Below are 14,901 nucleotides of genomic sequence, written 5' to 3' on the forward strand. Positions count from 1 at the left end.
GGCTGTTAGTAAGGATCCTCATGAGGTTGGGAGGTTGTCTGTAGGAGAGAACAGGCATGTCACCCAGGGCCTTCTGGAGTGTAGCATCCTGATTAAGAATAGGTTGTAGGTCTTTGATAATTTGTTGCAGTGGTCTGAGTTGGGGGCTGTAGGTGATGACCAGTGGTGTTCTGTTCTTGGCTTTTTTGGGCTGATCTTGGAGTAGCTGGTTTCTGGGTATGCGACTGGCCCTGTCGATTTGTTTTTTTACTTCTCCTGGTGGGTAATTCAGGTTTATGAATATTTGGTAAAGTGCTTGTAGTTTTTGGTCTCTGTCAGTTGGATCAGAGCAAATGCGATTATACCCAAGAGCTTGACTGTAAACAATGGATCTAGTCACTATAGGGGCTCGCCTGCATACTTGACTCAATCTAATTCTTGATCTTCCCCCCCACCCCTCCACTCTCTGATTTGCTCACCTTGATTATCTTTTTCTGATTTGTCCTCCTTGCTGACTGCTTTTGGTTCTCTGTGTCTTAAATATTGAGTCTGTTCTGGTCTGGCTACGGTCTGAAGAAGTGGGTCTGTCCCACGAAAGCTCACCTAATAAACTATTTTGCTAGTCTTTAAAGTGCTACTTGACTGCTTTTTGTTTTGATAGTGTATAGACTAGCACGGCTTACTCTCTGTTACTATTCAACATGCAAGGCACTACATTTAGCCGTTTGGAATGGAGATCCATCAACTACATGAAAAAACTCGCCCAGATCCAGACAGACATCATCTTTCTCTCCAAATGCAAGAAAATGGACATTATACCCAAGGGACTGGCAGTGAAAAACCCATTACAATCAACATACTACACTGACTACAGTGAACATCTATGCAACACGCTTTCTAAGAAACTGAGGAACCACTTGATCAAAATCCTTTACAATAAACAAAAGATGATCAAAAATGAGCTCTCTGAACTTGAAATTATCATCAACGAACAGGCATCCACACGAGATCCCACAGTACGAAACTTTACCAGTGCCAGACAAGATATTTATAAAACACACTTCCTCTTTCTACAAAAAAGAAAAGAGAATAAATTTTCTTCATTACTTCATTCCTCAGGATACTTCAACCACAATAACAGTAGCTCGACCAACAACATTGTTAACCTTTCAAACTACCAACTCAGCCCAGCAGAGGAGTCTCTCTTATGCCGGGGTCTTTCCTTCTGCCCTACTTCCCCCACGAACTTAACACAATTCTGTGGGGACCTTGAAGCCTTCTTTCGCCGCCTCCGTCTAAAGGAATTTTTCCAGCACACCTATGAACAACAGTCTGACTCTCTCAACACCCACTACCAACAATAAAAGAAGAAGAACTGTATGTGGACTCCCCCGAGGGTCATAGTGAAAGTCTGGACTTCTACGTACAGTGCTTCCGCAACCGTGCTCAGTCTGACATTATACACAAACAATGCCAAATGAGACACAATCTCAACTATCCTGAACGCTATGCTGTCCAGAGTCTCAAAAATAACCAAGACATCATAATCAAACCAGCTGACAAAGGGGTTGCTATTGTCATCCTGAATAAGTCAGACTATGAACAGGAGGCAGCCAGACAACTCTCCAACACCACATTTTACCGACCTCTCTCCGCTAATCCCACTTTGGAATTCCAAAGGAAAGTACAACAACTACTGAAGGAACTCCCTGCTGCTACTCGGGACTTCATTAACTCAGACACACCATCTGAGCCGCAGCCTGGATTATTCTATTTACTTCCCAAAATCCACAAACCTGGAAACCCTGGATGCCCTATCATTTCGGGTATTGGCACCCTTACCACTGGACTATCCAGTTATGTGGACTCCCTCCTCAAACCCTATGCCACCAACGCTCCCAGCTATATCTGAGATACCACCAACTTCCTGAGGAAATTACAAAACATTGGAAAATTTCCTGATAACGCCATCCTTGCCACAATGGATGTAGAGGCTCTGTACACTAATATTCCACATGAAGACGGATTACAAGCAATCAGGAACACCATCCCTGATGCCACCACAGCCAATCTGGTGTCTGACCTCTGTAACTTTGTTCTCACACACAATCATTTCCGTTTTGGGGACAATTTATACCTCCAGATTAGTGGAACTGCTATGGGCACCCGCATGGCCCCACAATATGCTAATATATTTATGGCTGACCTGGAACAACTATTCCTCAGCTCTCGTCCCCTATTACCACTCCTCTACTTAAGATACATTGATGACATCTTTATGATTTGGACCCATGGTACAGAGGCTCTAGAAGAATTCCACAGAGACTTTAACAATCTACACCCCACCATCAATTTATGCCTCGATTACAACATGCAAGAGATACATTTCCTGGACACTACAGTACTAATCAAGGATGGCCTGATCAGTACCACACTGTACCGAAAACCTACTGATCGCTATACTTATGTACACCCTTCTAGTTTCCATCCTGCACACGTGACTAGATCCATTGTTTACAGTCAGGCTCTTAGGTATAATCGCATTTGCTCTGATCCAACTGACAGAGACCAAAAACTACAAGAACTTTACCAAATATTCATAAACCTGAATTACCCACCAGGAGAAGTAAAAAAACAAATCAACAGGGCCAGTCTCATACCCAGAAACCATCTACTCCAAGATCAGCCCAAAAAAGCCAAGAACAGAACACCACTGGTCATCACCTACAGCCCCCAACTCAGACCACTGCAACGAATTATTAAAGACCTACAACCTATTCTTAACCAGGATGCTACACTCCAGAAGGCCCTGGGTGACATGCCTGTTCTCTCCTACAGACAGCCTCCCAACCTCATGAGGATCGTTACTAACAGCCATAGTCTATACCCCAGGAACACCAGTCCTAGAACCTTTCCCTGCAACAAAGCCCGCTGCCAGCTTTGTCCACATATCTTCTCTGGAAATACCATCACTGGACCTAGGCAGGTTACTCACAGAATCACGGGCACTTTCTCATGCTCCTCTACTAACATCATATATGCCATCATGTGCCAACAATGCCCAGATGCTTTGTGTATTGGACAGACTTCTAACTCCCTTAGACAAAGGGTCAACGGGCACAAAACAGACATCAAAACACTCCAGATCCACAAACCAGTTAGCCAGCATTTTAATGGAATGGGGCATTCTGTCAATGACCTCAAGGTATGTGTGTTACTGAAGAGAAATTATCGCTCCGTATTAGAAAGAGAAGTGAACGAACTGACATTTATGTTCAAATTCGGAACATTAACACATGGTTTAAATCGTGATGGGAACTTTCTGAGTCACTATAGGGGCTCGTCTGCATACTTGACTCAGTCTAATTCTTGATCTTCCCCCCCAACCCCTCCACTCTCTGATTTGCTCACCTTGATTATCTTTTTCTGATTTGTCCTCCTTGCTGACTGTTTTTGGTTCTCTGTGTCTTAAATATTGAGTCTGTTCTGGTCTGGCTATGGTCTGAAGAAGTGGGTCTGTCCCACGAAAGCTCACCTAATAAACTATTTTGCTAGTCTTTAAAGTGCTACTTGACTGCTTTTTGTTTTGACAACTGAAAAAGTCATTCTTTCCCTGCCACAGTACACAGTGGTCTTCCTTCTGTACCGGGATGGGCAATAATTTTCACAGAGGGGCCCCTCCGTGAATTTGAGTACTGGTCACGGGCTGGCTCTGGGCCCCCAGAAGAAGCACTTTGGTCAGAAGGGGAGAGGCTGGGGGCTACAGAGAGAGAAAGAGTGTGTATGAAAGAGAAATGCATTGTGTGAGAGAGACATACTTTGTAACATAGATTGAGTGTGTGCTGCAGGGTATGTGTGACAGTGACTATGTGAGTGACACAGTCTGATATGTACAACAGTGACAGAAAGTGTGTGTGCGGGTTGCTGGATAAGTTTCTGAGAGAAGCCACTCTTTCTCTCTGTTGGCTCCCACTCCCCTGCTCTGCACTCCTGAATGAGTCACTTACCATCCATTCTTCAGATTGGAGCAGTTCCGCTGTGTCTCCCTCTGCCCAGTCCCTGCTCTGCAGAGATAGGGTACTGGGGCAGGGGAACATCCTGACTTCAGCGCTAGTCTGTGCTTCCACTCCTTGCCTCTGCACAGCTAGCTGGAGAATACTAGGAACAGCTCAGCTGCAGACAGAACAAGGTGGGCAAGGTGCAGCTGAATACATGTTGTTGGCTGTAAGTAGACATGCTCTCTTAATCAGCTGGGTAGGCCGGAGAGAAATGCTTGGCAGGCCAGATCCAGCTTCCAGGGCTGATTTTGCCCACCCTATTCTAGACCTTAGTAGACTTACCAGCTGATGAAAGCCATATTTTAGTCAGTGAATTTGAGGACATTATAGAGAGCGCTGAATTAGTCTTAGAATGGTCAAGTCTTTGGTTTTCTTCTCCTTTTTCCATCTTTTAAGGACCGTTTGTCCTTTTTTATTTCAAGAATGGCAAGCCATTGTTTCATACCACTGGGACGTAGAGATTATTGAACTCAGAAATTCCCTGATTCTTAAAATCTATTGTCAAACCACTGCTTTCCTTTTTCATGAGAAAATAAGGTCATAACTTCATTGAAAATTCCTCCTGGTCAAGATTTTGAGTACTAATAGACGCAGCTCATGATTTATTCCAACAGCTCCCACCTGATTCAAAATCTAGAACTCCACACAAGTGTTAGACTCAAAACACTAATACCAATTGTTGAAGAAATTATCAATTAGTTAGTGAAAATCAAGGCAAGTGGGAAAGAAGATGTGAATGTGAAGGTAATTGGTTGAGCTGCATAATGTCAGAGGAGAATTAACATCTCCTGAACGCCAGATAGTTGCCGCCTTTCACGGATGTCCTGTTTGCAAGGTAGGAATGTTTCCCTGTAGCCTATTCATATGAGATTTCAAAGTTATGTACAATTAAAATGGAAGAGGTAAACTATCACTTGCAGATTTGCCACTAATGAATAGTCCTAAGCAGTTCAAATAAAGGTAGTATTTAAATAAAATACTAATTGATTGTTTTCCACTTTTGTGCACTAAAGATGACTAAAAATGTCACATAACATTTAAAAATTAAATCAGAACTACACAATAAGCAGTTTGCATATGTTTTCACAGATGAAGTATGCAAGCCAAGAGAACCTTTTAGATGAAGTAATGAAAAGTTTGTCTGAGTCTGCTGAGTTGGCAGGAAAAGAAAAGCTCAGGAAACACTCATCTGTCAGCAGCGGTATCGTCAGGTCATTAAGCATGAAAAACACAGGTGACTTCTTAGATGGAAGGTCTGCTAAACCTGAACACCTGATAAGGCTCAGCCCTCATAAAACTGAAGATACCTGCTTTACTAGCTCTCCAGTAAAATCAATACCCGGTACTCAAGGAAAGGTCACGTCAGTGAAAGGAAAAATACAGACAAATCTACCACAACGACAGTCAAAAGATTGCAACCCTTATGCTACCTTACCGCGTGCAAGCAGTGTGATTTCTACAGCAGAAGGAACTACTCGAAGAACAAGCATTCATGATTTTTTATCTAAGGACAGTAGGCAGCCTGTTTCAATTGATCCAGCACCATCTACAGCTGATAGAAGCGTTCCATCAGCATATAGTGAGTACTGTGTACATCAGCAGCCCTCTAATTTTTTTCATTACACACCTTACAATGTAGCTTCTGTTCCACAGAGTTATTTAGGTGATACAATTAAAACAGATCACTTGGGATGTAAATCTGAGCAACCTAGGAATTCAAGGGTGGTCATGTCAAATTTTGTTGACCAAACTTCAAGCAGTAAGATGTTTAGTGATGAAGTTGGTGTATCGGCTAAGGATAGCTCTGGGCCATTTACTGTGACCCATGTGTCACAGCCATTTTTATCACTTAACACTGAATTAGTTAGTAATATAAGTGGATTGCCTCAACGGTCTGCATCAAAAGTAACTGATCAGACATGTGTCTCATCAGTTAAATCTTTACAGAAGGACCATGAACTCTCTTCTCATGACCATAAGTCTGATAACAGTAACTCACAGTCAGGTTTAGATAGTGAATTCACTGCTTCTTCTCCATGTGTAAATATTAGTAAGATTGAATCCCCTTTACTGGTTTCTGAAGATAATCAATCTGTTTGGTATGAATATGGTTGTGTCTGATAAGAAATATGTCATATTAAATACAAATGACAAAGATGTCCTTTTCAGTGTCCGCTGGTTTAGGGAATCTTCCACTAAAAACAAAAAAATAGTTTCTTGGCAGGTTTAAAGGGTGTTTTCTTTTCCTCTGAATGGTATTGTGAAAATCGGCTGTGTATTACAGCTTGGGTGTAAATGTAAGATTGTAATCACACCAAAGCTTGCATGGAACATTAATGGCACTGTATTTTTTTCTGCATGCCTCTAAAATCGTTAATAATACAAATTAATGTGCTGTATTTTTATTTGTCACCTGTTAGAAATATTTTGCTTTTCTATACCTTATTCAGTGCATGTTAAAGCAGTTGCATGATGCATTGCCAAAAATGGCACAAAGAACCAGGTAATTTTTACCAACAGAAAGGAGATTTTCTCAATTGTACTTTTGTTTTCAGATGCATCACAAACACAAAAATGCTTGTTTTTTCCTCTTGCACATATGCAATACTAACAAAAAACACAGAGACTCTTCAGTATGTTTTGCTGTTAATTTATGCTATGTTTTGTGTGTTGTTTTGCTCAATGAATAAGCTGTAGCTTAAATAATTCAGTGCCTGTAGATATGCACCATAAATATGAACCACAGTTCATGTTTATTAAAATATTTGAACTTTAATAAATAAAATCTTTGTTACTATTTATAAACGGTAATTTTGTTTAAATATAGCAATCAACTGTAGCAGCTGCATAGAAAAAATGATCCTCCGCTACGTCTTTTTTCCCTTTCGTGTGGTTTGTCTTCCCATGTCTGACTTAAGAATTCATCAAATGTGCTGTTTTATTTGGCATCAAAAATGCTATAGGTTTATGAGAATTTTTACACTGTATAGTAATAAAAATCTCTACTAATTATAGTGGAATTCTTTTTTTTCCCCTACTCAGAGTAAACATTGCTTTGTTAGAAAATGAGGCATATGCAATTTGACAGTAAGACTATATTAACTATTAATGCATCTGAAATAAAGTAATTTAAATATTTGATTATAAATTGTCAATTTAGGAATTCTTTGTGGAATAATTTAGCTTAACAGAAACTGTTGCAAAAGAGCTGTTTAAAATGCCAGAATCTCGACAACGGCATGAAATTTCACTTTGTGTGGTAACAATTTGAATTTAAAACAGTTTAAATGGAGCTTTAAAATTATACCATAGTTCAACTATAATCCACATATGCATGTAGAGCTAGACCCTTAAGACAACAGGAGTATTTTTTAACAGATTGAAACACAATTAGATGTTTAGTTTTGAGAAATCAAAAATAGCTGTAATGTATAAAAACCTGCATCAGAGAGGAAAATTTCTCATGTTGAAAATAGTGAATTTTGTATTCTTACTTTTACAGTTGTGCTTCTTTGAACAGAATCTTGTTGCAGTGCACAGCGCTGCCATATGGGGACCTGAATTTGATACTTTGAATACCAAATCAGCAAGGACTGCAAGTGCTGCAAGAAAAGTTCAATTAACTCTTCATAAGGGAAACCATAATTCCTTTGTGTCACTCTCTAGAAATATCTTCAGCTAATACAGGAGCATCATTGATGAACTTTGGAGGAATCCTTTGCTAGGTTTCTTCTGTATGATAAATTGCCTTTAAAGGTGGAAGGAGAAAGTACGTGGAGAATGTTAAGTCTCTGAGGCTACAGCTACACTAGAAGCATCTGGCAACAAATGTTTCTGTCAGAAGAGATTTTCTGACAAAAGGTCTGTCGATAGAGTGTGGCCGTACACTAAAGTAGATCAAAATAGCGATCTACTCTGTCGACAGAGTGGCTGAACTGCCTGGCTATTCTCTCAACTAAACAGAAGCACAGCAGACAGGGCTGCCCAGTGTCCTGGAAGCCCTGTCTGTCAACAGAGGGTCTTCCAGAATGTCCACACAGCTTTTTTGTTGACAGAATCTGTTGACAAGGTGCTCTTCCTCATCTGGAAGAGGCAGAAGGTTGTCAGCAGAAGTGACAAGTTTTGTTGACAAAACTGCAGTTTTGTCAAAAAAACACATTAGTGTAGCCAGACCAAGAAAGATACCCCCATGAAGGAGCAAATATATGCTCCTTTGAAAATGTAAAATAGGCTTCCTTTATGCTTACAATGAGGTACATTAAATTTATTAAGAAAATAAACAGCAGCACCATTACAACTTATGTTGGCACTCAACAATGAAGACAAATACTGAAGGGCAACAGAATTTAATTTTATCCTCTCAACCCTAAATGTGATCCTTGTAGATTGATATTGAGTTAGCAACATAAACTTCCAACCAACATGTACTTTGGTCTCTGAAACACTTCTTTTATCTTTAACAAACACTAAATTCTCACACACAAATTGTCATCTTCAGCCTCCTTATTTCTGCCCATCTCCACCTGAGGGAGGGGCATGTGTAGACATGGCCTCTCAGAAAACCATCACACAGCATAGTCCATCAAGCTCTCATATGGAACACACAAGGAAAACACAAAAGAGGAAGACATTGGACAACATGGAGCAGATCTACTGAGACTGAAGGACAACAACTGGGGTACTCCTGGAGTCAGGTAGAAGTTTTGTCTCAAGACAGCATGAAGTGGAGGAGACTTGTAGAAGACATATATGCTCCACTTGGAGTACAAGGGTTAAGTAGGAGTAGGATGATAACAATAGCAGAGGAAAGAGGCCTTAAGGTTTCAGTTTCATTATCAGCACCTTACACTTACACCAGAGTGGTATTAAGAGGTTTTATATAAATGAAAATCAGTCCTGTTAAATTTTATATGTTCATGTTGGGGTTCTGGAAAGATCTTTTTCAGGTTGGGCCAATATAAGTATTTCCCCTTACTTTTCAAATTTTTGACGTGATTGTAGGAATTTTAAAGGTAACCCACTGTTCTTAGTTTTCTGCTGAGCCTTATCCAGCCCCATTGGTTTCAATGAGGCTGCATCAAACTGAGAGCTAAAACTGAATTTATTAAAATTGATTTATTAACACTGGGTTTTATCCATTCAATTTTGAGCATCCTCACCTTCCCACATGCTCCCCACAAAATCGACTTATTGCTGTCACACACAAGTAGCTTAAATTGAGTGCTGCAGCAATGTATTATGGGAACCTATCCCACAGTTCCCTGAGCCCCATAGCATTCTGGCTTTTTTCACTGGTGCAGAGTGAGAAAAAACCACACCCCAAATAGGTGTGGGTATCTGATGACATCTTCCCACATTTCATTCCCCTCTTTCCCCTGCTGTGTTAAACAAAGATCACTTTTTCCAGATGGGAGTCTGGCTTGCCTTTGTGAGATATGTGCTTTTTATAATTGAGGGGTATGGAGGGGTAGAAAACCTGTAGCAAACAACAGGTTTTTGAAAACAGGGTGCAAAAGCACTGGATCTTTGCAGGCTTCGATCTGGATTTAGACCTCCTGTCAAAGAAGACTCTCAGAAGAAGAATATTTTTAAGAAGACATGGGTGCTACACTGAAACTGCAATGAATCATTGAAACAGTTATAGCTCAGGGTGGCTAAAAGACCCCAGACTACAGCCAGCCCCGAAAATCATGACTGCCCCAAGTAGACCCACCACCAGCCCGTTAACAGCATGCTTAGGCTTGGATCTAGGTTTGGACCTAAATCTGGATTTAGGCCTCCTGGACAAAAAGACCTTTAAAAGAAAAATATGTTTGAGTAGACATGGGTGCTACACTAAAACTGCAATGAATCATTGAAACAGTTACAGCGCAGAGCAGCTAAAAGACCCCAGACTATAGCCAGGCCTGAAAATCATGTCTGCTGAGGGAGACTTCGCCTAGGAAGCTAAAAGACCCCAGACTACAGCCAGGTTTGGACCTGCCAAAAAAAACCCTCGGCACAAGAATATTCCACACTGTGAACCTTACTTTGAGAACTGTGGTAATTGTATAGCTACTATATTGCCTTCATTGAAACAGTTATGACTTGGGAATGCTAAAAGACCTCCAGCTACAGCCAGCACACAAAAATCATGCCCGCCGAGGGAGACATCCCTCGAGCAGCTAAAAGACCCTGGGCTACAGCCAGCACCTGAAAATCATGACCTCCGAGGGAGACATCCCTGGGCAGCTGAAAGACCCCGGCCACAGCCAGCCACTTGGCCTTTGGCTAAAGCCCATCCAAATATTTCCTCTCAGAGGACAGCCACATTAGTAACAAAGTATTTTCTTCTGTTGCCCAAAAATCATGACTGACCAGGGAGACTTTCCCTTTCTGGCTACAGGATCCTTTCTCATGCAAGCTGCCTGGCACCTTGTGCAACATGTCCTTTTATTGGTTTTGGGGCACGGCTGGGTCCAGGAAAGTTACAGACTGTGTGGTGCCTCTGGAGAGATGGAACAGAGGGGATGTGGAGATCAGGACAAAATGTAAGCAGCTGAAAAGAAGTTTCTCATCCAAGCACAACTCCCACCCAGAGACTAGCTGCTACATGATGCATGCGAGGGAAAGTTTCAGAATGTGTGGCATCTCTTGGGAAGGGAAGGAAGGGGATGTGGTGGACAGAACAACACGTAAACAGATGAAAAGAAGTTTCTCGTCCTATCAGACAAGCACGACACTCACCCACCGCCTAGCTGCCACATGGTGTGGGGGTCAGCGGCTGGTGCCAGACAGCACAGAAAAAAAGGCGGCTAGGAGAGGCATACACAGAAACACAGACCCCATAGCCGTGATACCAGTAAAGAAAAAAGATTTTTCAGCGTCTCACAACCCTATAGCCATGGGCTTCCAGGTGCCGAGTTGAAATGGTCTTCTGTTGCCTAATTCCTGTGCACCTGAGAGCAATGGAGATGGAAGAGGCCAGAGTGGAGAACTGTGCGGCATTGTCGGGCACATACAGGACATGTCTGGAGGTTAATGAATTCAATTTAAAGACATGGCGCTTTCTCATTATCCTTCGTTTGGAATTTCAAATTTGAGCTGAACACTTGTCAGATTACTACAATATTTTGATATTGATATGTCGATTTTAGTGGTCCATAAGTCAAGCTAATGGAATTTACAGTAAGAACGGGCACTTGGAAAATCGGGCTAATTGACTTAAAATCGATATCTCGTAGTGTAGACATAGCCTGGGAGTGGGAGCAGACTTGGTATTAGGGAAAATTTAAATGGCCTTGAAAAAAGCAAGCATGTTCAAGTGCTGCTCCTGTGTTCTGATGTTTGAAAATAAATAGATGTGGTCATCTATGGAGAGTTTTTATTCCTTTGGACTATACTCCCTGACAAATACTTGCACATCATGGCTGAATCTTTTCATTCTTGTTTCAGCTGTGGAGGCTTTGTGGGATTTCCTTCAGATCCCATCAGTGTTGCTCCTAGATCAGTCAGTGGGCTTTACATAAACCAATACAATGCACTCATTTCTTGATCCATGCATCTGCAGCTCCTGGTCCCTGCTGGCCTTGGGAATGAAAATCCAGACCTAAAAATCACATTTGGATTCTTCATGGTAGTTCAGAATATTTGGCCATCAGCCAAATATGGACTTTAGACATTTAATTGTTCTACCATGAACATGTGTAATTTTTTGCCTGCAACAAAAGATTTGCTTGAAGCTTTGCTTTTCTAAGTGAACACTTATTTAAGATACTGTAGTGTGCATGTTATGTTTGTTGCATGCAAAGGTCATTTCCACTTTACAGACTTAAAGTTAGCTGTTTTAATAAATAGTTATATATGCCAGTAGGTAGCTAGGTTTAAATAAGCAGACAAAAAAGGTGAGCCAAGTTCTTCAGTGGTTTAATTTTGGTGGTGTTTTGCACTTTCATACTGGCACAGATAATAGGCACATTACATTAAAATATTGAATTTATCATCTTGAGAATTTGGAAAGTTAATATTTGATTATTTTGTTTTTCATTATTTTTAAAATGCAAATATGAACTTTTGTAAAAGATTGACCGTTAAGATACATCTGTGTCTTATTCTAGTGAAGTCCTTCCCTCTCCCTCAACAACCCTCCCTCCTCAAAAAAGTCTGTTTATACCCTTGAGCCAGGTGCAACCTACTCTTTAGTAATAGTGTATGTAATGTGAGGGCTTTTTCTTGTCCTGCTAAACAAATTGAATAACGTTAAATGCTTTTCTCCTGCAGATGTGGAAGCTATACCAGAAAGCAGAAATTCAAAAAGCAGGTCTAGGGAGCAACAAAGCTCCTAATGCTATTACCCACTACATGAGATGTGGGCCAAGTGGTGAGTTTCCTGCCCAAAATGTAAATGAGATTAATTTCATTTACAACAAACTAACAGTATTACATGTAAGAATAAGTGCCCATTGCATTAACAGATATAAATATTGCTTGCTGGCTTTTTACCTTGCCTTTTAGTAAAGCCAGAACAGATGCTGCAGTTGGGGTTGGGAAGGGGGATGTTTTTGTTTTTTCTTCCCTGTCTGCACAGGGAACAAGAAATATTTTGATGCTTTTTTTTTTTTTTTTGGTAAAATGAAACAATTTTTATAAATATAAGGTTCCCAGGATGTCTTTTAAAGCCGTTAACACTTTATAAGGGGAAGCTTCAAGAAAATGAGCTTATGAAACAGTATTGAATTCACTTATTTTAAAAGGGCCAGATAAATGCAAAAGAACAGTTTTATGAAGCAAAACATTTGGTTTTATAAACTATGTTTCAGGGAAACTGCCTTTATGTAAAGTTTATCTTTGGCATTCTGTCCTTTTCTTGTTCTCACTAAATCTCTAATGTATGCTGTTAAGTTCTTTAGTAACTGTACTCTGAGTTTTATATTTCTTCTACACTATAAGCTTTTTCTTACATTCTCTTTCTTCTTTTTTCTACCTTTCAACTGAACACAGAGAGAAAAGTGTCCTTCAGTATCTCAGTATGAAGCCTTTATTTCTGAAGTAACAAGACAGTCGACTAGGAATCGGTAGTAATAATAAAAACATTAAGGGAACTTTTTACAATTCTTCATGAATAGAGCAGGCAAGAAATACAAACCTTCCTTGAATCAAGGAGCTCTACTGGAGTCTACTGATGGAACTTTTTAGACGGTTATAGGAATTGTTGCACATTGCACTGTTAAGATCTACTGAATAAAGGACAGTTGTCATCTCCTTAAGGACCAAGCATTTAAGATATCAAGAATTACTCCAGGAATGAAAAGCTACTTCTTTCATTTTTCTTTATGAATTTAGCCATTGATTGCTTACAGCTTCTGCTAGTAATTAGCACAAATATAGCAGTTTGTATTAGTTCTGTAAATCTGAAATAAATGCTGTAATATTTTGTGGAAATTTACTGTATATACAGATACAAAAATCTCACAAGCTTACTGGCACTTCACTGCCTCATTTGGTTAGTAAAATCTTCATGATGTTGCTCTTAAAAAGAAAAATCTGTGTCGATTATTATTTTGTTGCATACAGCAAAAGAATATTCCGTTTACACGCATGAACATGTTGGAACGACTCCATAATAAAGATGGAGTTATGGAATATTCATACTATGTAGAGATTCTTATGTTTTTCAGATGCACAAGTTATACTGCACAGATATGTTCAGAAGTCCTGACAGGGAATTGACAAGGATAATTTTAGTATGACTTTTTTCCCCAGTGTAGTTTTTCAACAAATGGCATTCCCAGGATAAAACTGTCTTATACTAAATGCTTGTGTTTTAACTGCTTTTTTTTTCTTTTACATGTGTGTTTTGATGCACACTAACTGTGGTGTAGGAGGCAAACAATAATGTAAATATCATCTGCATTTTACAGTCAATTCATTTATTAAGATTCTCTTTTATTAATAAGACATTCTGTTTTGTTAATTATAATTTTACATTAAAGTTGATACGTGTTATTAGTACTTGTAAAATATTTGTATGCATTTGTTGATCCTGAAGATATTTGCAAGAATACAGAAAAGCAAAGTTAGTTAACCCAGGGAGATGTACATGTATTTATCAGTCTATTCCAATTTATATTAAATATCAAAATTTTATTTCCTTATATATCAATAAGTGCATGAATATGTCTATGAAAAATCAAATTAACTGTTTAACCTCATAGGGTTCAATCCTGCAAACACCATATGCACATGAGTAATTGTACATGATTAGTCTGACTGATATTAATAAACTATTCCCATAAGTGAAATTAACCATGACCATAAGTTTACAGAATCAGGGCTCAGGACTTCATTTACATCAATTCACAACATTCCTTAACCTGTTTGGCAGAACAGCTATAAATAGTTTTAAGTAGGACAGTAATCATTTATTTTTTAGACTTTCACTAGCATATATAAAGACTAGAGCTGATTGAAAAACTTTGACAGAAACATTTCCCCTTGGAAAATTTAGATCCATCAGAGTTGAAACACTTCATAAAATCATGTCAATTTTGCCAAAATTCAGGGTGGGGCTTTCAGTTTAGCAGTTGTCTATTTATGACAGTGTCGAAACACCTTATTTCAGTACAATTAGAATGAATGATCTTCTTTTCCTTTAAAAAATTAATTTTGAAATTTTTGGAGTATCATAACATTAAAAGGTAAAAAACAAAACAATATTTCAGTTTTTTCAAAATGAAACATTTTGATTTGAAACATTTAAAAAAAACAGAATAAATATTAATTTCTGAATCCTCCACTGAATAAAATTGCCATTCTCCACCAAAAAAAAAAAGAAAAATTCCAGTAGCTTGCCAGAATGATAAATTATTTCATCATTGACTTAGTA

At 39.3% G+C, this 14,901-nt stretch overlaps 1 protein-coding gene across 7 annotated transcripts in view; it reads left to right on the plus strand.

Moving 5' to 3' along the window:
- CCDC88A (coiled-coil domain containing 88A) overlaps nucleotides 1-14,146 on the plus strand; it is a 274,165-nt gene extending 260,019 nt beyond the window's left edge. For 3 of the 7 annotated variants that reach the window (XM_074989496.1, XM_074989497.1, XM_074989499.1), the window contains exons 31-33: nucleotides 5,127-5,616; nucleotides 12,297-12,396; nucleotides 13,017-14,146. In XM_074989496.1, coding sequence (XP_074845597.1) covers nucleotides 5,127-5,616; nucleotides 12,297-12,361 — 555 coding nt within the window. In that variant the 3' untranslated portion in view covers nucleotides 12,362-12,396; nucleotides 13,017-14,146. Of the gene's footprint in view, nucleotides 1-5,126; nucleotides 7,076-12,296; nucleotides 12,397-13,016 lie in introns of those variants that run through there. The other 4 variants (XM_074989493.1, XM_074989494.1, XM_074989495.1 and 1 more) reach the window with 2 other exon arrangements.
- The last annotated feature ends 755 nt before the right edge of the window (nucleotides 14,147-14,901 follow it).

The sequence above is a fragment of the Carettochelys insculpta genome, chromosome 3 (genome assembly GCF_033958435.1).
Source record: "Carettochelys insculpta isolate YL-2023 chromosome 3, ASM3395843v1, whole genome shotgun sequence".
Lineage (NCBI taxonomy): Eukaryota > Metazoa > Chordata > Testudines > Carettochelyidae > Carettochelys > Carettochelys insculpta.